General features: G+C 39.3%; 2 protein-coding genes across 3 annotated transcripts in view; both read left to right on the plus strand.

Annotated features, from left to right (window-relative positions):
• Positions 1-154: 154 nt before the first annotated feature.
• On the plus strand, positions 155-11,584 carry Kaz (E3 ubiquitin-protein transferase Katazuke). The gene is made up of 8 exons (XM_072303959.1): positions 155-306; positions 1,378-1,563; positions 2,471-2,684; positions 3,702-3,885; positions 4,703-4,794; positions 5,639-5,788; positions 6,846-7,042; positions 8,090-11,584. Exons 1-8 carry the CDS (start codon positions 238-240, stop codon positions 8,189-8,191), a joined length of 1,194 nt encoding a protein of 397 aa, XP_072160060.1. The 5' UTR covers positions 155-237; the 3' UTR covers positions 8,192-11,584.
• Positions 11,585-13,074: 1,490 nt separating this feature from the next.
• Rbp6 (RNA-binding protein 6) overlaps positions 13,075-26,389 on the plus strand; it is a 243,401-nt gene continuing 230,086 nt past the window's right edge. The window contains exon 1 of one of the 2 annotated variants that reach the window (XM_019060155.2): positions 13,075-13,481. In XM_019060155.2, the coding sequence (XP_018915700.1) occupies positions 13,420-13,481 (62 nt within the window). In that variant the 5' untranslated portion in view covers positions 13,075-13,419. The remainder of the gene's footprint in view (positions 13,482-26,389) is intronic. The other variant, XM_019060156.2, reaches the window with a different exon arrangement.

Raw genomic sequence — 26,389 nt, forward strand, 5'->3', positions numbered from 1 at the left:
CATAATTGCGTTGAATCGCGCAGAAAATACGGACGTTTTGATTCATTCACCATTCTTCGGGTCCCTGATTGAATTGGGATGTTGACGATATGTTGTAATTACCTACGTCATAATGTAAACAAAGAAGAAACTGCCTCTACCTTCTTTTTCTTCCCAAATTTTGTTTTTCCTTCAGTTCATTGACGAAAGTTTGGTCACTTTGTGATAGTGAATGTCTTTTATCAGTTTTCATGTATCATGAGCGTCAGCGTCTCTGCTTCAATGAAAATGAATGATGTCAGATCGCTAGAGCATCCTACATTAAAGGTGAGGTATCAGTTCCTCTGGAGGAAACATTCACATTGATTCATTAGAGTTGAAAGTCGTTTAGCAGTATGGAACCATCCACTGTAGATCTCCTGTTGTTGTCCTGTTTCCTTGGCTTATGACAGGGACCTACAGTCCTCTTAATAAGTTTGAACACCCCCAGAGTACACCCGAAAAACTTAAATAATTTCCAACCCTAATTTATGTACTACAGTCCCTAATTGGTCTGCCCTTTCTTGCTGCACGACCCCTCATTGAAAGGGGCGGTAGGATGCAGGATGGTGCCTCATTCCATGGAGAGCTGTTTCACAGCAAAACTGACTCAGTCACTGAGATTAGACGGAGTCTTCGGTAATCTACGCCAAGGAATCCATATTTTTCAGTCTTGAAGCCTGCAGATCCACAGGGGTCATATAGGCAGGCTTGACGAAGAGGAGGGTGGTCATTTTCTCGAGAGCTGTAGTACCCAACCAAATTTTGAATTCATCTGAATTAAATGTTTACTTAAATGGAAATAAAGGGTCATGGGATAGTGTGAGTGCCAGACTGAAAATCTCATGGATTTTTTCATCCACTGTTAGTTCTCTTTATCTTCTATTGAACCCTTTTGGTTTTTTAAAGGAGTAGGTATTACAATCTATTCTTAATTTCTATCTAAATTTTATGCTTTATCTACGATTTCCTCTTGAAGAATTGACAGAAGTAGGTGTATATCTCTTGAACTCATTCACAGATGTCATTGAGTATTGCCAGGTCTCAGGAAAGCATTATATATTTAGTGTTCTCTTTTATTGAATGGCGATACCACTGAGCTCTAAATTGATGGCTGGTGCCACTGACGATGGATTTGGTACCACCAATCGGCATTAGGAATGATTCTTCAGCATGAGGTAATGGTCTACCGGTGGATCAACCTAACCTCAACATTATCAAGAATAACGTTAGACAACCGATCAGAAGCAACCATGTTCACAAATGGTGTAATTTTGATGTACGACAGGTGGATTTACAGCAGAAAATAGCCAGAAACAGGCAAGTCTTTTCTAAATACTCCTCATTTTTAATCTACAGGTTCCGTATGAATTGTTGAACAAGAAGTTTCGTGCAGCTCAAAAACAATTGGACCGCGAAGTCTCACATGTTCAAGCAGCGGCTCTGGAGTTGGAGAAAGGACTGAATGTTGATGCTGTTGGAGCTGGAGAAATTACACGATTGTTAGGCGGTATGGTGGAAAAACTTCAAGTCCTCAAGCGAAAGGTGAGTCTGTATTTCTCCTTAAATTTGAAGCAATAAGAAAACTGGCTCTAATCAGGGGTGAAAAATCTGCACCATCATGCGGGTTGCATGCTCAGTGAGGAAAATTTTGTCCAAGAGGACATAGAAGGATATCTCCAGAAAAATTCTGATGATTTATTGATCTTTTTTGACTTTTTAGGAAACATTCTGAGCATTCCTTACAGGAACATGAGAAAATTTCCAATGATGGAGAACAGGAAAAAAAAAGGTCACTTCGAAAAATTTGGGAAAGGGAGGAAACTTCAGAAGTGAGCAGGGAAAAATTCTGGATCGTATGGCTCTAGGCCAACTGACACTCTCTATACCCCTGAATACAATGTCAACCTCCTATTTTCATGAAAGAGGTTGATGCTCTTTTCACAAGAATAAGGCCAGGATTCTATTTGCTCCAAATTTTTTGGGAGCAGGCCGTGCTGGAAAAAGGTTTGAAGGCCCTACCCAACATAGGGGGCCTAGGATCCTAGCAGCAAATTTTGAAAATTACTCCTGTGTGTATTTCAGCAGCATATTTTCAGGGTGAGCATGTTTATGTGCGCACCTAAAGTAATGCCTGCATTTATTTTAGAGGACACCTCTGCAGACAAGTTCGTGGAAGGTTCAGAAACAGTGGTCTCTAATCTTAACTTGTGTGGGACATCATGTTTATCATATTGCACTTATAATTTATAACAATGTTTAGTCTGGATCATCAAATTGGATTATTTGTAGGAGCCTTGGGAGCACTTTTTTTTGCCTCAGCAGTATTTCAGAGCAATGAATTTTCCCCCATCAAAATGTGTTAAAAGTGATAAATACATTTCAGGGTTAAACTTTGTGGAAATATGTAATATTGCACATCAAACCTCACACAATTATGTTCATATTCTAGGCTGAGGAAAGCATTTCTGAAGAGTTACATGTTGGAATGGTTTGTAAACGTAGAATTGAACACTTGAAGCAACATTGCGATCCTGCTGTTGCTGCTCAATGGAGAAGGCGGAGACTGGATAGAATGCTTGTTGAATACTTTCTCCGGCGAGGTTATTACCAAGCTGCCACACGCCTGGCACACACCAGTGATCTCCATGACCTCACAAATATTGGTCAGTATACTACTTACGATAGAAGCAACTCTTGTACAAACATTTAAATGAAATTTAATCAGGTATTTTTAAGAATTAAGTAATTAGTGAAATTTTTGTTGGATTCCTGTGGTATAATGGTTGTAGTGATAGCACTATGACTAAGAGGTCCCGAGTTCAATTCTCTGGCCAGGCGATCTGAGTTTGATGATCTGGGGCAGTAGTAATCTGGGGCTGGGTGTAAGGATACAGGGAATTTGAGTGCAGGATTAGCCCTGAAGCTGTTTGAAAATTGTTCTAAAGGGATTTGGATTTTAATTCAAAATTCAATAAAACATTTTTTTTACCTACCTTTATAATATGTAGATTCAAATAGGCCTAAACAGGTTAGAGATGGAGCTTCGAAACTGAACCTATTCGCCCCATACAAATTCTCAAAGAAGGGTTTTGCAGGGCTGGAAGTATGTTTCTCGTAGGTATGTATTCAAAATCGGCCAAAATCTCCCAGTCCTTAGACAAATTGCTAGTACCATGTTCCTCAGTACACTCAAAATTTCAAGGTATATATTAATCCTTGTCCATTGCCCTAGCATTTGCCAAAACATTGTCAAGTTTATTCACATGATAAGTGTTTTATTATGTGAAACTTGAATGCAAATTATTGCCTCCCAGTGACAAAATTCAACCCTCATCTTTTTTTGCATTTTAGCCGTATCGCCAAAAAGCCCATTTCTTATTTTAATGAAAAATTGATTTGTTATTCTTGACCCTAGTGGGTTCCTCCGCCAACTTCTTTCATGCATACAATTTTCAAGTACGGGTTTTATGAGAGCTGTAATTATCAGAATTACACACTTTCACAGATTCAATTCCTAGCCATTTTGGGGCACCCCATGTTTGCCTTACGCCTGGTGGTGTTTTCAGTGGCCTAATGCCGAAGATCAAGTGTTGTGGAAGTCAATTGGCTATGAGTAAAATGTCCTAATATCCTAACAAAATTGTAAATGAATCGTTTTTTGTTTTGTTTGGTTCTTGCAGAAATATTCATGGTAAGCCGTGAAGTTGAAAAGTCCTTATCTGAGCATGAAACAGCTAAATGCCTTGCTTGGTGCCATGATAATAAATCAAAATTAAGGAAACTAAAATCAACAATGGAGTTCAACTTACGAGTCCAAGAGTTCATCGAACTAGTTCGAGCAGATCGCCGTGTAGACGCTGTGAAGTGAGTTTAAGAAAATTTATTTTCTTTCTTTTATTGTTCTCTGGTGATACTTCATTATGTATTTTCCTCTGATCGGTTCACTTCTTCTCTTTTTCTCTCTTTTATAAGGCACCTCTGAAAGAGTTGAATAATTGGAGACATTGACTTAGAAAAACAGCCTTTGAAAAGAAAAAAAAATCATTCTCATCAGAAATTATAACTCTTTTTGCTCATCTTGAAAGTTTGCTGTCATATCAAAACTTCACTGTAGAATCACAAGAATAATAGGGCATAAAGAAGAGCAAATATTTTTCATGTCTCAGTACGCTTTGACCAAAGCATGTCTTTGTTGTCAGTTTTGACTTAATAATGATTTGAGATAAAACAGAAGTATGATTGTTTGCTTGAATAGATTTCAGTTTCATTCACACCAAGGTGGAAAAAAGTCACTCCAAGGAGTTTTTTCTTTTTACTGTCAAATTATGTATCAGGATGGTAACTTTCCATAGACAACTAGCTGTTCTGAGCCTGCAACTCATGCCACTCATGGCAAGCAGTCTTTGAAAAGAACTGCAAATCAAATATTTAAGGAGAGGTATAGTTGCTATCGCAGATTTTATCCTGGCATAGACGATTATTTGAGAAAGTCTGTGATAATGGTGGTTTTTTCAGTGGGAGGTGTATTGGAATACCTCTATTTGTATTAATTGTAGTTGCCGTTTGCTTTCTCAAACAATGAGCTTACTCCAAGCCATCAAGAAATGAAGTCGCTTTCATATAATTGTATCAATTGAACTTTGCCGGGGTTTGTCTAAAGTTTATTTTGAAATATTTCCAGACATGCTCGCAAACATTTTTCCAACTATGAAGAAGATCAACTGAAAGACATTCAACACTGTATGGCTTTGCTTGCTTTCCCTACAAATACTGGTAATAATGTGATTTTTTGGTCTATTTCTCTCATAATTTTGAACATTGAAGGCTTCTGTAATCTTAACCTTCCTACAAAGCACTATTTAATTTCTCCAGGCAGTGTTGCATATAGCAGGCATAGATGAAATTTTTGGTTAGAAAAGTTGACATTTTTGATGGAAAATAACACCCTAGTATCTTGTGAATAATGTCAATTTTCAAGTATGACTCCCTCTCCCTTGTGGTAGAAAATTAGACTTTCCGCACAATTTTCAAGGGGCTTCGATACTTTGTAAAAAGAAATACTTTCTGAAAAGTACTTTGTAAATGAATGTGCCAGGTGTCAAAAGCATCTACCACAAGCGAGTTTGGACCTATTTCGCGCTCACTTTTTTCAAGATAACTTGTTAGCAAGATTATTTACTATTTACTACTAACATGTCTCTCTTACAGCGCTTTTGTGCGCTCTGCGACATCCAACTGCCACTGATAGCGATCCTGCCAAAGCTCCTTGGGAAAGTCGCATTTCCTCTTTCCTGCCTTATTTCATCAATCCACGATTTGGTAGGACGTCCTCTATGTTTTCTGCCATGGTCGTTCCAATCCAGAACCTTCTCATGCAACCTATCGTCTGGCATCCTTTGCACATGCCCATACCATACAAGCTGGGTGTTTTGCTCATTTACTATTTTACCCTTTGAAAAAATCAAGTCAGCATGATGTTTTTATTAATACTTACGATGATCACATTAATGACCTTAAAATGATTTAAAATCATGTAGGAGTCAATAGTTGTTGATCAATCATTTCTAACAAGAATTATTTTTACTCTACTTAAGATTCTTTTTACTTTTTTTTTCAGAAATAGCTCCGTACAAAGAAATGCTGAATGAATCCAGGTGGGACCAATTAGTGGAGCAATTTAGACGAGAAAATTATCGATTGTTTCAATTAGCATCACAGTCTGTTTTCACCGTTGCACTCCAGGCTGGCTTATCTGCTCTTAAAACTCCATATCCTTTTAAACAAATTTTGCTTTTAATTCTTATGCTTCTTTTATTAAGAATTTGTTCTTTTATGAATTTTTATCTTGTAGGTACTATGAATATTTTTCACCACAAATTTATCCATCCACCAAAATTAATGATAATTTTGCGAATCAACTGTCCAATTCCAGCAAGACAGGAAAAACCAACGTAAAGCTACCTCATAATGTGTAAGTCTCAGGTCATAGGAAGGCAGCCAAAAAGGACCTCCATAGCCAAACTAGTCGGACACTTGTAAAAAGCATCCTCATTTGATTTGACTATCAATTTTGCAGTCCAGGGCTTTCCTTAAGTTTGAAAGTGATTTTTTTTCTTCATGTGTATTTTTTTGTTTTTTTGTGATTTTACTTCTTGGCATAACAAGGTTAAGAAGCAACGAAAAATAGCCACCACTCTCGAAATCTGCTGCCTTGTTTCCTGTGGACTATTTGTATACATAGTAACTTAGGTGTTTAAGAGGAATTCCAAAAAGAGGGGGGTGTCTGAGGGTTTTAGAGCAGAAATTAAGTTCCAATGGGTTTTGAGGCTCAAAAAAAAAAAAAAAAAAAACAAATTCTAATATTGCCCTCAATAAAACAAAAAATGTTTTCTCTTGAAAAAGTCACCTTTAAAAGAGTTGGAAAATGGGGTTCTCCACTGCTCGTGATAGTGCTCTTTAAGTGTTGCTGACCATAGGATACTAACCATCTCATACATTTGATCAAAATGATTTGATTATTCATTTCATATTTTGAACTGTTAAGTATAGAATTCCATTTCATTGGTTTTTTTTTAAGGTAGGTTTGTTATTTTTGTTATTTTTCCCCTCACATGGTGCTTGGGATAGACATTAAATTTTGGCAAAGCTAGTAACCATAAATGAACCCACACTTGATATCTCATGATAATAATGAAAAATGATTTGTTCTTTCAGCATTTTGATTCAGTTTGTCTTTTATATCCTTCTGTTGAGATAAATATTTCTGAAATCAGCATTATTTTCTTCAGTTTGATTTTTGGTCTCATCCTTAACAGTTATGTTTACTCAGTGCTATTCTGCAAGTAAAGAAAACCGCAACTCAAGTTGTCCTGTGTGCCAAGAGTGGTTGAACATTCTAGCAATGCCTCTGCCATATGCTCACTGCAGTCAGTCACGCCTCATTTGTGCAATATCAGGACTCCCCCTCAATGAAGACAATCAACCGATGGTTTTACCCAATGGATATGTTTATGGCGAGCAGGTAAGAATGGAATATGCTCTCATTCAACTAGCTTAGGTGTTACTTTCTTGAATAAAAACAGGGTGTCTAGCATCAGGAAAAACCGGATAATATCAGGAATATTGGCCAATCAGGAAAAAATCAGGAAAATACCAGGAAAATCGGAAAAATTGGACGTCTTATCAGGAATTTTTCTTACGCAAATCTCCTCAGCGGAGAAAGTCTTAATGCCTTTTGCCTACCGTGCCAGGAGTCGAGAAAAATCAGGTAAATATCAGAATTTTCAAAATGAAAAAATCAGGAATTTTTTATAGAATATCAGGAAAATACCAGGATTTTTCAAAATTAAAAAATACTAGACACCCTGGAAAAGTAGCGAAAAGAAGAGTAAACTTTGATTCACGGCTGGTCTGCACACTAGGAAAAATATTGATAGAATTTTAACATTAATGACTCGACAAAAATGGACCACTGAACAAGATATGAAATTGAGGGCTAGAATAAATGTCTCCCTCTTCAAATAATACTTGGAGTGAGGAGGACACATTAAAAAATTTCAAATTCTACTCGAAGTATAAAATAGTGATTTCTGGAGAAAACACACTTAGGTAGTCCATTGTGCAGCTTGTCAATTGCAACCAAAGCACAAGTGTCAACGTTCATGGCAAGTGGCTTAAAGAACCTGGCAAACATTGTGGATGTCCAATGAAAATTGTGTCTTTTTGCCTTTTTGTAAACTTGTTGGAGGCACCAAAACATCCTCTAGCAAAATAATTTTTCATATCCTACTCATATATGATATGAAAGATTTCATAAAGTCAAATGCCTCATTTCTCGCATCATTCCCTAGACAGTCAGAAAAATTGGTGAACATTTGATAACAATTGCATTTTTTGACTTGCCTGTTTTCTTTTTATGTGTTCAAAAACAGCCTCTAGTTAATAAATTCAACTCTTCCATGATCTATCTTCAGAAGAATCTCTGTAAAAACTGTAATTCCAATTTCGTGCGTGCTTGCGTGCTGCAAACCTAACGTGTCTCATTCCTTTCTTTTTTTGTTTGTCATAGGCCTTGAAGCAAATGGCTCTAGAAAACAATGGTCAAGTTATCTGCCCGAAAACCAAAGAAATTTTTCCATACAAGAAAGTTGAAAAGGTGTACGTCATGTAAAGTCTCCGGCTCTCCTTGGTTCCAGAAGTTAGTATTTTATGAAGAGTTACCAGATGCATTTCTCCAAGTAGTAGAAGCAAAGACTTCGCATGGAATACCTGGGGATTTTGCACCAGCAAAATTTTGTTAATTTTTGACGTGCTATCATTTATGACCTCCTAAACCATCAAACTTTCTCTGTGCGGATCCTAAGAAAATCTGGGCTGAAACGATAACTTTTTTATGCTTTTGCATGGATTTTACTTTCACAACTGTGTACGATTTTGGAACAAGCCTTTGTTAAAAATTGACGCGATGCTGAAATGCTTACTGCTGCCACCTGTAAGAATTTTCGTTTTTTTCAGCCAAGAAACACAACTATGTTCAAGTATGGGTTTGTCTCATCTCTTCAGTCGGTGAGGCAAGAAGAGCTATCCTTAATCACCAATCTGCTGTCGCAACATTTATTGCAATTCAGAAAATATATTTCAAAGTGCTGAAAAAGTATCTTCTTAGCTCAGCTTTTCTCAAAATTTGCAGTTTTAAAAGTTCGAATTTATAGCTTATCATGCTCAGAAGGTTTTAAAGAACATCATTTAAAAAAATTATGAAATTTATCTGGTGGCGAATTCCTTTGTACTCTAGGTCTAAATGCACATGTAAGTGGCAGGACCCGTTTTCCACCAGAGTCTGTGTTGCTTAAGCAATAACATGCGCCTTGCTTTAATTCCAAATATGCACACCTGTACATGGCCAGTTTTGCCGCATCAAGATAGGTCCTGCTGGTTTGAATCAAGTGAAATTAGCCCAGGCAGAACTATTTTGCCAGAAATTTGGTTTTGCCACTAACTTACCAAGTGTCATTGCACTCAGTTGAATCTGAACAGTGTAATCTTTTTCAGTAAGGTATCAGCTTTTGACTCATTTTACTTTGAAATCATGCTATTTTCTCAAAATTATCAGTGACCAATTATGACCATGTCAGGGAAACAGAAACCAAGAGAAAAATTCAGAGTAATTAAGATTACTATACTCGTACTGAAAGTGAAGAGTCTCCATAGTTTAACACAAAATATTGTGAATTATTGAGAGAATTTATCAAAAATGGATATTGCCGGGAAATGCAGTTGGTATCAATTTCAGCAAAATGATTTCTCTAGTATTAATAGTATTGATGAACGGAGATGTCCATTCTCATGTCCTCAGAGTTTTATGTTCAACTTAGATTTATCTTCAAATTCTATCATGATTATTGCAAAAAGAGTATCATAATTCATAACATTCCCTGATGCAAATGCTAACAGCCGGCGCCGCTTACCTGAGTTTAGATAGAGCTGGTGCTATGGCTGTTTTTAAACTCAGTTCATTTACAACTTTTATTTAACTCCTTCAATTGCTAAATCCAACTTTACCTGATCGTTTGGAGTGTGTTAGAAAGTGTTCAGCAGAAAAAAATAGAATATCAATAATTTTCACTTGATTCGTCTGAGTTGAGTCTTACCCTTTTGCTGTACTAAAAAATTAGGCTTCCTTTTATTGTCTTCTTTACACTGACTCCATTGCTGCTATTTGTATCATTTCTGCTTGAGGGATTTCTTTCATTTTGACATGTTTGAGTTTGCACTCATTTTGTTTTGCCAATTAAATTTCGCTTATCATTATATTTTCTAATGCAATGTTCTTAGTCCTGAAGAATTTCAAGAGGATCATTCAGTATATCCATCTTATTGTGTGTTGAGCATTTCCACAACATTGGTGTAAATAAACATTTAATGGGATGCCACTAGTTTTTATGTGCTGAGTTTGGATAAAATTCACAGATTCACTGCAGTCTCAAACATAAATTAATTCTACCAGAGGCGATTTTTTTGGAATAGAATAAATGATCATATAAATCTTTAAGTCCGAAAACTTTGACCTCAGAAGTAATTATCTTTACAATTAATTGGTTTGCTGTTTACTCAAGAATTTCAAAAATTGAATTTTAATTAAAATAATGTCTTCACATGAGAACTGATCTTCGATCATTCAGTTAATAGATTAATTAAGTTCTTATGTTGAACAGTGAACCTCTCTTTAACCTCAAATCATGTTCATAATTTGAACTAAGTGGTAGTAATGGTATGAGGTACAATGCATTTTATGTGCTCAACATTGTCACAAGACATAAAGTAGGAGAGCCAAGTAGCAACTTTAAATTCAAAATTGTAAAACTATAAATATGATGATTCTAATAATGTGAATATAGAAAACGGCTTGAAAGAGAATATGAGAGGCTGCCGCCTTTAATTGAGCTGATCCCCCTCCCTTCCAAGAATCTGTAGACAAGTTCACTCTACACAAGTTTTTCTCTTTTCCGGAACCCACCGTCAGGAAACTTTCGAGGCGCGATTCCGCTGGGCGTTCGCTAGCCGAATTTCGGCGGCGAATTGGACGCAGCACTGCTCCGAGAGCGGTGTTGTAATCGTTGTATCGTTGTAAAGCGTCGTATCGCTAATCGTACAGGGCGGTCCGCTGGTCGACTCATCCGCACGCCGAAATTTGCCAATGAACGCCCAGCGGAATCGTGCCTTAACAATCACTAAAAATTGTGTTTTTTGCACCTGATCTTGTCCTCAAAAATGGTTCTGCAAAGACAGCCCTTCCCACTATTGCCTAAAAATTATGCTTCTCTACTACTCTTTGTACTTAGTGTACTGCATCAATGTTGGTATCGTCTGAAAAGAAAAATATGCCCAATGACTTTGTCCAAGGAGTCAGCGAAAAAAATCAGCTTGGTCAGAGGCGGCAGCTTCATGAGTTCCCCCATCATCTTAAAACATTTTAGTTGTAGAAAAATTATCACTGAGCGAATTGGACGTATTCTATCAAACGGAACTAAGCGCCATAGGAGGAGGAAGGGAGAGGGGTATTGGCAGGTGTTGCAGAACGTGATGCTCGTTCCGTCCTATACTCGCAATGCTTTTCCATGGCGCTTAGTTCCGTTTCACAGAACAGGCTATCCGGGATTCTAAAATCCTCAAAAGGAACTCAAATTGGCGCTTAGTTCCGTTTAACAGAAATACGTCCAACTGTAGAAGAAAAATGTCTCTGTCCTTTGCACTAAGAATTTGTTACATTTTCAAAGCAGGGAAATAACCCATTTATTTGACCAAGTAATTATTTCTAATTGAAACTATCCTTATTGATTTATCTATGTCAATGACCAAAAATCTTTTTTGATCTTACTATTCAAGCCTTGTAATAAAGAACTCCTGCTTTTTAGTCTTGTCTTAAGTCAGCTGCTTGAAATATCTTTTTATTTTTTATCTCAACTCTTGCTATTTGTAAATCTTTCAGTTATATTCTTCTTATTTGTTTTGTAGTGTAAATAATAAATATGCATAAAGTAATTTATTTTTTTGGAGAAAGAAATTTTCTATTTTTTTATTTTACCAATGGGAGAGCTTTACTTTTACCTAATCTCTAACCTGGGTTCTCAGTTTCTCAACTTTGTAATGTGCAGAATTTTGTTTAATTTGGTGTTCTGGAGCTGAATAGTTCCATTTTGCTTGGTGCACAGTTGCCAGGATTTTCTGCTAATTCCCGTTCATTCTCTGAAAAAAAAAAAAAAAAAAAAAAAAAAAGAACGAGAATTTTATGTTTTTTGAGAAATTTCTACAAATATGCTCTTCTTGTTGATTTCAGAGACAATAGGTTTCCTCTAAAACTGCAGTCAACAAGTTCAAAAACTCAGGTCACTTTCTGAATGCATCTTCATCTTCCTCATCGGAATTGCAATTTGTGGCCTTTAGGAAACTTTTGGAAGGGGGTAAAAAAAAAAAAAAAACACCAGAATTGAAGGAATAAAACTAAAGCTACAAGCTATAACCAGTAGATGAATGCCTGTGGCAACTATTAAAATCTTGAATTTAAAACTAAAAAAAAAAAAAAAAAATCAGTGGAAACTATCACAATTCCATAGTGGGGCCTTGATGAAGTAAGAGTCTTCTAAACTTTGACCTTCTGCCATCGTAAAACAGTGATAAGTGGAGACTTGCAGTGTACGCCAATACTTTTATTTTTTCGTACTTTCAATCCAACAATCAACATCACTAACAATCTATCACAAGGTAGAGGTAGCCCTCCTGCCTCCCCCCTCCCGAAAAGAGGCTTAAAAATGTGCAATGCAAAAACAACTTATTGCAATTTTATTGCATCAAAAAGCGGGGCCCCTTCAATTAGGAGATAGGCAACATTTACAACACTTCAAAGCATTTCTTCTGAGAAATTCCCAAATCGCGTATCTCGTTTAAAGTATTTTGAAGTCTTCGTTTCTATTTGATTTTTCTAAAAGAGAGAAATTAATTCACATTAATCCCTTGAAGTTTTCACAAAATTTACCCTGCACGGAAAAATCACGAAAGTTTTTGTGAAGTGACATCAAGAAATTCTCCATTTACAAAATTATGTACTAAAGTAAAAGCAGTTGCAATTTATTTTCTTTCGAGTTGCAAATTTTGAGCTTTAGATTTTTATCCCCATCTGTTCTCGAGTCAATCTACCTAGAAGTAAAAAGAAGAGTAAATCATGCTATTTTCTGTACTTAGGTAATGGCTAAAAAAATTTGGCACCAAGCCGAATCTGGAAATTGGCAGGAACCACCAGCCAGTAGGCAGAGGCGACTTTTGCCCGACCGCTGAGCAAGTAGGTTGCACCGCGTCGTTAAAATTACGGCTCTTGTTATGGAAGAGCTTTTAACACGGCTGACAATAAGTCCGTTACGCGACGTGACGTGCGCCGGCCGCTTCTTCACTCCGTCACGTCGCGTCGCGCCGCAGGTCGCGTCGCGCTGCCATGCTGACGCGATCTATAATCATATTCGACCTCTTCATCTCTCCTGTCAGTTCGGGACGTCTGGGAAAGAGAGCGCCACCTAATGAACACAGTGGTTCCGTCGGGCAGGGCAGAGAGGCGAGACGGTACGGTGAATCGCGCGCAGTTCCCGCCCCTGTCCCCGTGCGCGCCTCATCAGACTTCTCACATGTTTGTCGACCATGAAATGCTGGAGACAATCTTGTGCAGTGTTGTTGTTTAAGTCGTGCGGTTTTAGCGTAGAGTTGGGGACGGTGTTATTATTTTTTTTAAAAGTCCCCAATGTTTACTCGTAGCTTGTGAGTTGGTTCGTGTTTACTCCCTTTTTTTATTTTTTTTTTTATTTTTTTTCATTGTTATTGATACTCTGTTAGTTGTTAATCGTTATCACAGTTATGGAATCACAAAATCAGGATGGGACAGTCGTAGTGCCTACTGAAGTTCCCAATGACCCCGGGTAAGTGGCCCTTTTCATGAGGTTTATTTTGTCAGTCTGTATGCTCATAGATTGAACAGCACGGTCTAACTGTGACCAAGGGCCAGTTCTGCCATCTCTGGTCTAATTCAACCTCTTGTCAAAGCTAAAGCTGAAATGCTCTTTTTGAGGATTTTAAGGCGTATATGAAAAATTCAATGGGTCACAAGACAATTTTGACTTTGATGAGACATTATGAAATCATGAAAGTCTCAAACTGCGGTTAAAACCGATCAGGTAAGAACCTTGAGTACCTGTCAAATTTTAGCCAGAGGTCGAACCCGAACCGAGAGGTGGCAGAATCAGACCTGGAATCATTGACAGTGTCTTGTTTGTGATGAGAAACGTAGATTATTATGAGTGCCATGAAAACCATCTGAAATTTATACTGGAATGTCATCGTCCTTGCACACTTTCCTTTCTTGCATTCTTTGTACTTGAGTACCTACTTCGGAAGACTTGATTTTTTCTGTCCTCTCTATTTTAAAATGAACAATAGAAACCAAAGAAGGCGGTATATTGCGAAGATTGTTTATTGGCTCCTAGGTGTACCTACCAGAAGGTGGATCATATGGGATCCAGCCCTTCCCATTGTGCTTTTGATCCGTGCAAACCTAACGAGACTTCAGTTATTGTTACACGCAATAGACCAGTTATTGTTACACGCAATAGACAAGGATCTGGACTGTTTATTTTTGTGCCTTGGAAGTAGATTATAAGGCTAAGTTAAGCCTTAGGACCTCTGACAGCACTGGTTCCTGTTGTAGTCATTAACAACCCATTGTTGCAGTTTTACATCACCAACCAATGTAGTCCCTGCTCACATTCGGTAAGGTACCACTAGCTGTGGTTTCTAGGCATTCAAAGAAACGGATACAAAAATATAAGCAGAAAACTAGTCTATGCAATCAGCATCTCGGAAAAAATTGGCTGGCAACCCTTGCAATCTTCAACTCGGTACTTAAATACAAGGAGTAAAACTGAAATACTAAAGCTAAAAATCCCATTATTTACATTAAGTTCCAACCCAAGAAATGCATTAAGTAGGACTGATAGGGTGACCATTGCAATTGTAAACCTGCTCAGGTGACAGCCTAAGGCAAACACCAATTGCTTACGAACAGAACTGAAAGCACCTCTAAGCAGCACCAGAGTAGCACTCAAGTGATCCCAGATCTTCAAATTAAAAAGTTCCATCCATGCAGGTAATCTCTCAGTACCTTTTTGTGTGAGTAAGTAAAACCCCACCTCTTGCAGCCCAGAATTTTGACCCCATCAAACTGTAGCCAGTCTCCCACTGTTGTCTGTAGAGGGCGGTGACCTCCTACTTATCGTATTCATGCCTCTACCCCTGCTCCTATGTTATTTATTTTGATGGACTGACATACACAATCATTATAAGGGATGTGGTAAACTACCTTTGACTTGTCCAACTTAAGAGGGTCAGCCTGAAGCCTGGACATCAAACATTGAAAAAAGTCATAACTTGAGTGAAATGCTCATTATCTGCAAGTAACCCGGCCTGATTCTCTAAGAAAGGCACTTTTACAGTATGCTTACCACTCGGTCTAGAACGTTTTATCAAGGCAGGGCCTTGAGTGTTACCTGTAGGTTGCCTTTGGCTTTCTGACAAACGGTTACCCACCAAATTCGTGAGAGTAATAGTGTTCAATAAGTGAGTCATTTTGTACTAACTCAGATCATTTCATATCTGCTTAAGGCTGTCAATCGTGAGGTTAACCTAGCAGGGGTGGTTTACCACATCCTTCTCAATGATCTTGATCTTGCATACGTTGGCCTATCGAGACAACCGTGAAGGAAGCAATTTTATACACATGAAAATTTGATCAATAGGAGACCACCACCTTCTACAAATACGAGCAGGAGGGTAGCTGCAGTTCCAATTTTGGTGTGGTCAAAATCGTTTGACGTGAGAAGAGTGATTGCCCTCGTAGTTCGAGAGCCCGATGACATTTTGCGACCAACTCGTGACACAAGTTTTGACCACTTAAATCAATAGCTTTACGCTAGCAACACGTGGCAGACAAGCATTGTCCGTGTCAGTTCAGATTCAAGAAGTCAAGACTTGTGTCCCGAGTTTGTCCCAAAACGTCGTCGGGCTCTCGGACTATCGTGCAGTGCGGGAATCGGCAGAGACTGACGAACATAAGAGATGGTATGCAGCACTCAAGGCCTGCTCAGCGTAATTCATGTCATGTCTCTCTGATCCGGTCCTTGCAGAGACAGAAAGACCTTCCACTGGCCTCTTGGTGGCAGGTAGAAACTTTTGCTTTCGGGGATTCAACACTTCCCTATGGATAATTATAAGGGAGCAATAGTTATTCATCACCTTTTTTTCGGCAGTTGACCAACCTACTAGGTGGATGATGAGCTTCGGGCTACGTCATCAAAAAAACAAGTCTAACAAACTTTGGTTTGTTTGTTGTTGAGCGGTCATCTAGTAGTTAGGTATAGGTCAGCAGTTGATCAGTCATCACGAGTCGCGGAAGTCAAAGTTTCCACCATTATTGCCAAGATGCCGATGGAGTCTCTTCGTCTCTGGTTCTCTGCCGTGTGGTGCTCCCATCTGTGACCATCGGCGGTAATTTCCGATGGTGGTGGGTGTTCCAGTTAGAGCGGAAAAGTTCTAATTTGACGAAATATAATGGAAAAAGTTCTCTCGAAATTGCCACGAGAATCCACTGCAAGGACACTGTCAGAAATCAGAGGAAACCCCGTGGTTCATTTACCGTTTACTTCGCCCCTCTTTTGCCCGCAGAAAACTCGAGTGAGATGCGGAGTAGTACATTCTACGGGATGCTCTGCGTTTTGTATCTTGAGTACCTTCTACTCCGAGTACAAGGGTATTGAGACCCCACCAGGAGCGAAGGTGGGACAGGGGGTGAGGCGCCTCTGCTGGATCTCTCGAGTGGAAGGGGGTGGGGGAGGAGATGCGCTTCCGCTCAGACCCTGGTGACGGATGGGGGAGAGGCGCGCCACTTGCCGCGCAGGCGGCGCAGGGTTGCAAAATCACATAATGCCTGAAATTTAAAATGTATGAAGTTTCACGTGGATCCTCTATCACGGCGAACTCGTCATGTTTTTCAGCAGCCTCCAATGGAGCTCTTGCATGTGTCAGGAATTTGCGGTTTAAGCACTGATTTCCACCGAAAATTTCGCGAGAAACACGATGGTGCCACAAGTTCCTCTGAAATCAACTCCAAAGCTAAAAGAAAAAGCTCTCGAATTCGAGGTCGTACGGGAGGGGTTGTCCCATGTTACCCTGAGAGTCCACCTCTATATCAAGACACGAGTTTGTCTTGATAAAGAGATATCCCCTGCTCCATTGCGGCCTCTACGTTAAGAGCTTTTTCTTTTTGAGCTTTGAGTTGATTTCAGAGAAAAACCAGTGGCACCATCGTGTGCGAAATTTTACACCATTATCAGTACTTAAATCGCAAATTCCCGATGTATGGAAGAGTTCCATTCAGACTATTCACAGTTAAGATGCTCCGAGGAGAAACTCCCTCAAGTCGACACGAATCGCAATAAATTGCACCAAGCGACGCAGCGCCTTATAAAAACAAATCAACCTGCATTAGCCAGCATTTAATGAGTTACATAAACGCATGGGAATGCTCTGAGCGTCGCCGAGCCCAGAGCCTATACTGCCGTGCTGAGGATAAACGCCGTATGAGCCTTCAGGCGTTGCCATATTTCCTTCAATAAAAAACGAATTCCCTGAGAAAATTATGGACATTTTCCGTCAAATTTTCCAGAAAATATTGTTCCCAATTTAATCTAAAATATCTGAAAATTTTAAGAAATAATATGCATGACTTTCCTCAAAACTACATGTTTTACTCGAGGAAATTTGGCAACTCTCGAATGTTCATACAGCGTTTTTCCTTAGCACGGCAGTGTACTGCGGTGACGCGAAGTGCATGCCGGCGCGACCGTGAGGAGATCGAGAGATTTGATCGCAAAATCAACCCTCTTTACTCACCTCCTTCCAAAACTATTGTGCAGTATGTGCAGGATGGTTTGTGCCCTGGAAAGCGCGTATAAAGCACCACCATAGGATTTCACATCACTCTTCCTCGCGCTCCACTATCTTACGAGTCATATGCACTCCGCGATTTACTCTTACTTGTGCTCCGCAGTTCACCCCTTATCAGATACTAAAATAATATCCTGCACTAACCTCCTGGCGGCAGGTGGAAGCTAACCTTTTGGGGGGTGCAGCACTTCCTAACGGACAATTATAAGGCAGCGATGGTCATCACCCTTTTTTCGGCTGTCAACCCACCTACTAGGTGGATGATGAGCTTCGGAAGATGCAGTGAATCGAACATGTTTGGAGTCCACACATTCCACAGTTTACGCACTTTTTTTTGGGAGGGGAGGGAGTAAAGAAGCAGGAGGTTTTGTCTTAGTTTGATAACAAAACAGCTACTACGGGCTTTTAGACTGCGACAGAAGATCCGCCATCTTGATTCTTCCATTTACTTTCGGTGCGTTGCTAAAGTCTCCGGTCTACTCTCTGGAGGATTGTCGAGCGGAGAGCTTGGAAGATTACCCGATGAGTGACATCATCTATCCGCGTTGTCGTCGCCATCTGTCGGATTCTTCATTGTTAATCTAAATTTCATTTCTACAACGAAACGTCGACGGACTCTTCTATAAATCTTAACCTTCAAAACTTCCATAACAGGAAACTTTTCAACAGGAACTTTCCATGAACATTAGGCCCAGAGATGTTGCCTAAGGAAAAAGACGCGAGGTGAAGAGGAAGTGGTGCGGTGGCGTTTCCGGACGTGACGTTTGCGGATTCTAAGAATCCGGTGGCGTTTGCGGATTATCATATTTTGATGGTGGCGATTGCGGAAAGGCGGAACAGGGCCGGTGGAGTTTGCGGACCAGAGAATTTCGGCGGTGGCGATTGCGGACGAAGGGGTAGGCACTTAATTATGCTGCCCCCCCACCCCTGCGCTGTATATTAAAGAAAAAAATTACCGGAGAGGCTCTGGATTCCTTTCCGTGGATGAAAAAAAAATATTAGTATTAAACATTAGTATTATATTAGTATAAAAACATATGAGCAGTGAACATGTAGTACATTTTTAAAACATGCATATCAGAAATTAAGAACTTATGAATATTTTTCTTCCAATTTTTCATAGAATTTTGTTCGCACTTTAATACACATCACCTGAAAATTTCATAGACAAATATTCACAACTTTGCTCAAAAATAAACATTGTATCGAAGGAAATTTGGCAACTCTCAAATGTTCATACGGCGTTTTTCCTTAGCACGGCAGTTTGTACCTATGTACCTATGTGTTTTCATTTTTCATATGTAATTTTTTTACTTTCAATAATTTTGGACTAGAATTTACAACATGTTTTGAATCCTAAAAATGGACTGAAACTGACGATTTTTTAGTTTCTTGATTTCTGATGTGCCTTTTTTAAAAATTTACCGTATGTTCACTGCTCATGTGTTTTTATACTAATATAATACTAATGTTTAATACTAATATTTTTTTTCATCCACGGAAAGGAATCCAGAGCCTGGCGGTGTGCTTTCTTCGGTAATTGGGTACTTCGGGGTAGGTTCGACACCAAGAAAATACAACTTTTCAACGACTTGAGCGCGCACCGTGGTATACGCGCAATGTATGAAGTATCCTGCAGACTTGTATGGCGCTATGCTACGTCGTCAGCGCGCACCGTGCTGTACGCGCAATGCATGAAGTATCCTGCGGTCTTGTAAGGCGCTACTGTGCGCCGTGCGCGCTGGCCGCACTGTGTTTGATGTGATTTTTCAAACTTGCGGCGTCAGCGGTTTTGAACTTATGATTTCGAAGTTTTTGTTGAGTTTGTTATTGTCATTTCAAATGACAAAATATTACAAAAAACCCAACTAATTCGCATCTTTTCAATTATATTTTTATAAATAATTTTAAAGCCTTTCCGGTAATTTTTTTCTTTAATATACAGCGCAGGGGTGGGTGGCAGCATAATTAAGTGCCTACCCCTCCGTCCGCAATCGCCACCGCCGAAATTCTCTGATCCACAAACTCCACCGGCCCTGTTCCGCCTTTCGGCAATCGCCACCATCAAAATATGAGAATCCGCAAACGCCACCGGATTCTTAGAATTCGCAAACGCCACGTCCGCAAACGCCACCGCACCAGAGGGAGTAAGGCTATTCTCACTTCTAGGAACGTCACTCTCCATGCCAATAGTGCCAATCGAAATACTCAAGACGTTGCTCATCATCCACCTAGTAGGTAGTAGTAGGTGGTAGGTACTAGGTGCTCTCGAAAGTATAAGCTTCCACCATTGCACACAGATACTTGGATCTTGAGCCGAAAGTTGATCTACTGCATTGAAGACTAGCAAACGAGAACTGAAAAATGATAGTGAAATTATTGAAAGGTCCACCCGTTATTATCGTGAGGGTGACGAGTATCGTCCGGGAGGAAATGATGTGACTCGGGCCAGGTAATGGCGTGGCGCCGCATTACGTCGTCGTTTCCAACTCACTGAAGACGAAATAAGAAAAAAATCAGTGGCGTCAAACCGTAGGACTGGGGATGACCCTCTTTTTATCGTTTGTTTGTTTTGCTCGTCTAAGTAATTCGATACCAAACTGCTCCGAAAAAATTCAGTTTATTTCTTTCTCGTTTGCGTGGCAACTGGAGCTTCCTTCGCGCTAAAATTGATGACATGTGTGAATTAGAATAAAATTAAAAAAAAAAAAAAAAGTTTTCGGCAAGTTTGCTTTTTCTTGGAGCAGTTTTTCAAAACATCATTTTTCAATGTTTTGCCTTACATCGTTGGTAGGAACTATTTTTTCACATGCATATAAAATTCGACTCGCGCTATAGAGTCTTGTGCCGGTTGGATCAATCCTTATGGCATCCAGTCTTAATGACAGTCATGCTAGTTCCATGAAATGGGACGAGTTTCTCGTCTTGTTGTGAAAACGAACGGAAATCTACGTGTTTCATTATTGAATAAGAAGTAGGCACTAACACCTTAACTGAAGCCGGCCAAATTGACAAAAACGAAAGTAATAGCCTGACTATGGGTGAAATGGGTTATTTCGTAGGCTTCGAAACATACTAGTTTTGAGGTGGCACATGAGCCAAAAATAAGTCATCTTATCGCATATCGATGGTTTTGAAAATTACCACATCTTTTGCCGTGTCTCCATGCAAACTCTCTCCTTTGCCTTTTTTTTCAAGAGAATACAATTTCAGACATGATTGTGTGAAACTTTTAGAAAATGTTCTCAAGAAAACGTTAAACCTACAAGAAGCTGAATGCTAATGTTTCTTCGTAATTCAACAAAGTTGAATACGGCAGGAAAATTTGCTTACGGCAAGTGCGATGTGTTTTAATTCCTTTATGGATATATCAGGAGTAATATAGTGAATCTTGAGAACGAACTTTTGGACACATAGACATTCCAAAATTCACGGATCAAAGGCGTTTGTCTTAAAATCGCGTCATGATGATTTCCGACCACAGATCATGCAGGAAAGCGTGATAAGATCCGTCCCATCACTTTGAAAGTTTCCATGTCCAATTTTGACGGAGATATCGCCGTTTAAAAAGCTGGCATATACGACGTTATCCGCACCAGTGGCGAGGCGTGACTGATCGATTATCGATTTTTCCCCATTTGAAACTATGGTAAATAGTCGATTGTTAAGCTGTCTGTTGCAGGCACCCTATCTATCGATCCTTTTTCATAGGTTTAAATGACAATGGTAATATGTGAAGGTATAATGGTAATAGGTGAAGTGCGCTCCAGCTTAGTCCAGTCATTTGAGGATAATAATGACCCCTATGCGGTTTTAAGAGCGGAACTTTTTTTCTCACCTGATTTCTCATCCATAGAGGGTCCTTAACGAGAATCCAAATTTGCGACATGGAAAAATTATGGGAACCCCCCCAAAACCCCCAAAATCGCAAAAAACGGCCAAAAATCGGCGATTTTCTCTCGTTTTTCGGCTAATATCGCTAAAATCGCTGGTTTTTTGAGTAAGTACGTAAGGACTAATCTGAAAGTAGATAAAATTACGGACATTTTCCACCCGGTCCGAAATTTTTCTGATGAAAAATATGCCTACTAAAAGGTTGCCAAAAAAAATCCCAAAATGTTCAAAATTTCACTTTTTTAAGGTTTTTTGCTTGTAATTTTTTTTCCAGCAATTTTAGAAGGTAAGTGTATACGTCCAAATGAAAGTACATCCAAAATGCTACAATTTCATGTATCAGACTTATCCCTAGGGCGTAACGAGACGGCTCCGCGGCGTTGCCAAAGTTGCGATCTCCAAGGGCATTTTCCGCGGCGGTGCATTTCACGCAACCGCTCCACTCTCCCACCGGTCCAAGTGAGAAAACACGGGGTTCGGGGCCGCATCTCCTGCTAATAGACCCCCTTTCTACCTCATGGACGCCTTCTTATTTGTACCTCTCCCCTGCCTTCGAATGAAAACTTGTCCTTCACACTTTATCCAGGCTTAGGACTGGCGCAGAAACGGTGTAGTTTAAGTACATGTTTTACGTTTCTGGGCGTGTTTAAAAAGTTTTTTTTGGGGTTTTTTTGGGTTTTTTAAATTTTTTTTTAATTTTTATTAGTTTTTTTTTTGGGGGGGGGGATATTTAATTAATGAAAAACCTTATACATGGTTAAATACAAGTGTATCGGATTAAATTTTAAAGTCATATTTGCTGTTTAATGAATTTAATACTGAAGATCTTTTACCGCCGTAATTTTGGTCTTTTAACATTTGATGGGCTCGCTTCCTCGGTAATGTCGATCTCATGTTCAGATGGTTCTAATAGAGCTGGTTCAAATTCCATAGCGGCTAGATTCACTGGCTCGATATTCTCCTCTGATTCTGTAATTTCAGTTTCATCTTCGGAAAATGGGACAATGTCCGGGTCGTCCGCGTCTTCTTCTTGCTCTTCTCCATCTGCGATGATTACGTCATCAGGAATGTTTGTGCATGAGTCACGGCAGTTGGCACATATTATTGTACATGGCAGGCCACTTTTTCTGCAGGTACAAGCTGCCTGACATCCTTTCTTGCATTTGCAGGAAATCATTTTTAGAATTTCTTCAGGAGCAGGAGGTTGTAATGTTGTGATTGGTAGGAGTCCGTGTTTGCTAAGTTTCCAACCCCAATCACAAGCGTTCAAATTTACACCTCTCCACATTTGAACTTGATGGTATGTTCGCAATGAATGTTGTTTCAGAGCCTGTTCTGTTGGTGGCAAAGCCGCAAGATTTTGTTTGCTTCTGAATGCTGTTTTTATGAAGCATTTGTACCTCAGCTCATTGATAGATATCTCTTCAGATCCGGTGTAACCATACAAATAAAGCATAAACTTATGACCGGCGTTGGAAACGCTTTCAGCTGTAGCGTTTGCGTCGTTAAATATTTTTATGAATGATGTAAAGCTTGGATTTTTTGTTAATAAAGTCAGAAATTTGTTTTTGCCTTTTCCAAAAAGGGCGCAGTTCGTGTCGCAGCCGCTGAAAGCGTGTAGGAAAAGAATGTTGTCGGCGATAGTTTCATTGCCAATACTGTCTCTGTTATACACTTTTCGAGGCATTTTCCCTTTGCCTGGCTTCATAAAGAAAACGTTTTGAATATTTTTGGAGTGGAATGCCAAGAGGACAAAGAGATCTATGTCTTCACCGACAATGAACACCGAATTTTCAGTCACCAACGCCTTTTCAATTGCTTTATTCACGATCAAGGTGTCTGCATCTTCCACTGCTTGCAAAACTTGAATACCTTCCGCTTCGAGATGATTTTTCATCATCCTAATTAATCGATTTTTATTTTTACTATTGGCTAAAAACTTTTCTTGAGACACGGTTGGTACCATACTTTCATTGAAAAGTATGTCAATTTGGAGCGCCCATGATGGGGAAGGGAGGTGGGCTATTCTGCTGTGCTAAGGAAAAACGCCATTTAACAATTCGAGAGTTGCCAAATTTCCACGAATAAAACACGTATTGTTGAGAAAAGTTATTCATATTTCTCCATGAAATTTTCAAAATCAAATTGTGGACCAAACTTCCTGAAAAATTTGAAGAATATTATTCAAAATTTTCCGAATAAATTTGCTTTTTATTGAGGGAAATTTGACAACATCTGATGGCTCATACGGCGCTCTTCTTAGTACGGCAGTAGTAGCAGGAGATACGGCCCCGAACCCCGTGTTTTCTCACTTGGACCGGTGGGAGAGTGGAGCGGTTGCGTGAAATGCACCGCCGCGGAAAATGCCCTTGGAGATCGCAACTTTGGCAACGCCGCGGAGCCGTCTCGTTACGCCCTAGGGATAAGTCTGATACATGAAATTGTAGCATTTTGGATGTACTTTCATTTGGACGTATACACTTACCTTCTAAAATTGCTGGAAAAAAAATTACAAGCAAAAAACCTTAAAAAAGTGAAATTTTGAACATTTTGGGATTTTTTTTGGCAACCTTTTAGTAGGCATATTTTTCATCAGAAAAATTTCGGACCGGGTGGAAAATGTCCGTAATTTTATCTACTTTCAGATTAGTCCTTACGTACTTACTCAAAAAACCAGCGATTTTAGCGATATGAGCCGAAAAACGAGAGAAAATCGCCGATTTTTGGCCGTTTTTTCGATTTTGGGGGTTTTGGGGGGGTTCCCATAATTTTTCGATGTCGCAAATTTGGATTCTCGTTAAGGACCCTCTATGGATGAGAAATCAGGTGAGAAAAAAAGTTCCGCTCTTAAAACCGCATAAAGGCCCCATATGACTGGACTATTTAGCAAATGGGTGGTTTTTATACGAGGATTAAATATAAATAAGTGGTACGGAATATAACAAAAGAATATGAACTATGCAAAACGATAATCCGGGTATCGGAACTTGGCTGTTTTGAGAACGCCTTCAAATGCAACGTGATACCTCACGCATCCCGGGGAGTTCAAATAGTTGTATCATCGCGCCGTAAGAATGTGACGGAAGATTAATATTAAAGGTTAATGTAAGCCGGCCAAAATGCCTCATGTAATATTTGAACGGTTCGTAGGTAATTCATATACAATAAGAGGTGGTACCAGTAGTGGCGTGCGATGTTTTTCCTGATCGGGCGATCTGCAGCGACCATCATCCCATTGAGGATCTGAGGGATATTCCATATTCCTCTCTGGGGTAAAGGGGGCTCCAGGGGGAGTTTTCCGTATTTATACTATCTTAGACCCTTATCTCTTTATTAAAAGTTTCAAGGATCGTCTGAAGAAGAAAAGAAAAAAAATTCATCTCATTCCGTAGTTTCTCATCTATTTCTTTCTCCCAACTTGATTTTTGTATTATTTTGAGCACTAGGAGGACTGGGTCTCTGCTGTTTGCCACTTAAGTATTCTAGGTTTCTCTAGTTCCAGTCGGAGGTTCGACGGGAAGAGTTGCATCAGGAAACCGTGCACTGCATGCTGTAACGCGACTCTCCTTCGGCAGCGGATAGAAGCTAGCTTCTGACCGCCATGATTCTCTCGTTGAATCGCACCTCTTCGCTCAGCCCGCAGCCAGCTGAGCCAGCAATTTTCTCTAGCGCTTGCGTTGGCCCGTGTCCTGAATTCGCAGCGCAGCTTCATTACTTCCATTCGTTTGGCTGTATGTCACTTCTACTATGGTCCTATGCGTACCTCTGTCTCATCCCTTCTCCTTTAATTTCACACTAAAAACTTTCCTCCAATTACGTAGAGCAAAACTATAAACAATTGCATGGGTAAAATATTCTTCTTTCCTTTGAAATCTCAGGGCAAGCTGAACTAGTTTATGATTGTCCGGACCGCACGACACTGGGTGACACCCCTTTTATCGGCTACTCAGACCCTCAGACTGTCAGAGATACCTAGCTATCATTCATGAAATACAGACATGTTTTTAAAATTTTAAGAGGTGTTTTTCTGGTGTTTTCGGCGTTTTTGGTGCGTTTGTTGCGTTTGGTGGATTTGATAAGTTTGTCATATCTGGTGTGTTGGTTGTGTTTGGTTTTTGATGTGTTAGTCGTTGTTGGTTAGTTCATTTGGTGCGTTTGTCGCACTTAGTTCGTTTGTTTTATTCTTTTGTTATTCTTGTTTGATGTGTTTCGTGTAATTTTTATGGGGGAGGGCGTGTACGTGTTTGCGACATAGGGTAATGGTGCGTGTGCTGCGTTTGTTGCGTTTGTTGATTCAGTTGTCTTTGATATCTAAGGGGTTTTTATTCCATTGCTCAAAGATTTAAAGTATGTAGGCATTAGATTTGTTTTATTTGTATATTTTTTTCCTTTTTTCTCTTTGTATTTTTAGATACATCATTTTCTTAGAGGTTTTACGGAAGAAAGCTATTGCCGATTCATTCAGTATAATTAATGTTTTACACCTATATTCGTTCTTGCCAAAATTTATTAGGTTTTTTCTCCCCACACTGTTTTACCTCTATTTAAAGCTCAAAATACTATCTCTTTGAATTTTAAAATGAAGATACGATTCCAAAATTTGTAAGGTTTAAAATTAAAGGAGTCAATGATGCAATCCGTTGGCCAATATTATTAAGTTTTGCTACTAGAATTCCAAAATTGCAACAAGTGAAGTCCTTACGTTGGAACTATCATTTAAACCATTGAACTTGCCCACAGTTTTCTTCTCTTTTTTCTTTATGATTAAAAAGATCGTTACTTTACTTTTCATAGTTCATAATACTCAGGTTCGTAAGCCCTCTCAAGTAACTTTCAAATTGATCGTATGTAAATCATTTTATAAAAACAAAGATGTCGGGTGTCGGGAGTTACGGAGAAGTAAAATTGGAGCATATCGCAAAAATCGGGCGAAAAT

Source organism: Bemisia tabaci, chromosome 1, assembly GCF_918797505.1.
Source record: "Bemisia tabaci chromosome 1, PGI_BMITA_v3".
In the NCBI taxonomy this organism is placed as follows: domain Eukaryota; kingdom Metazoa; phylum Arthropoda; class Insecta; order Hemiptera; family Aleyrodidae; genus Bemisia; species Bemisia tabaci.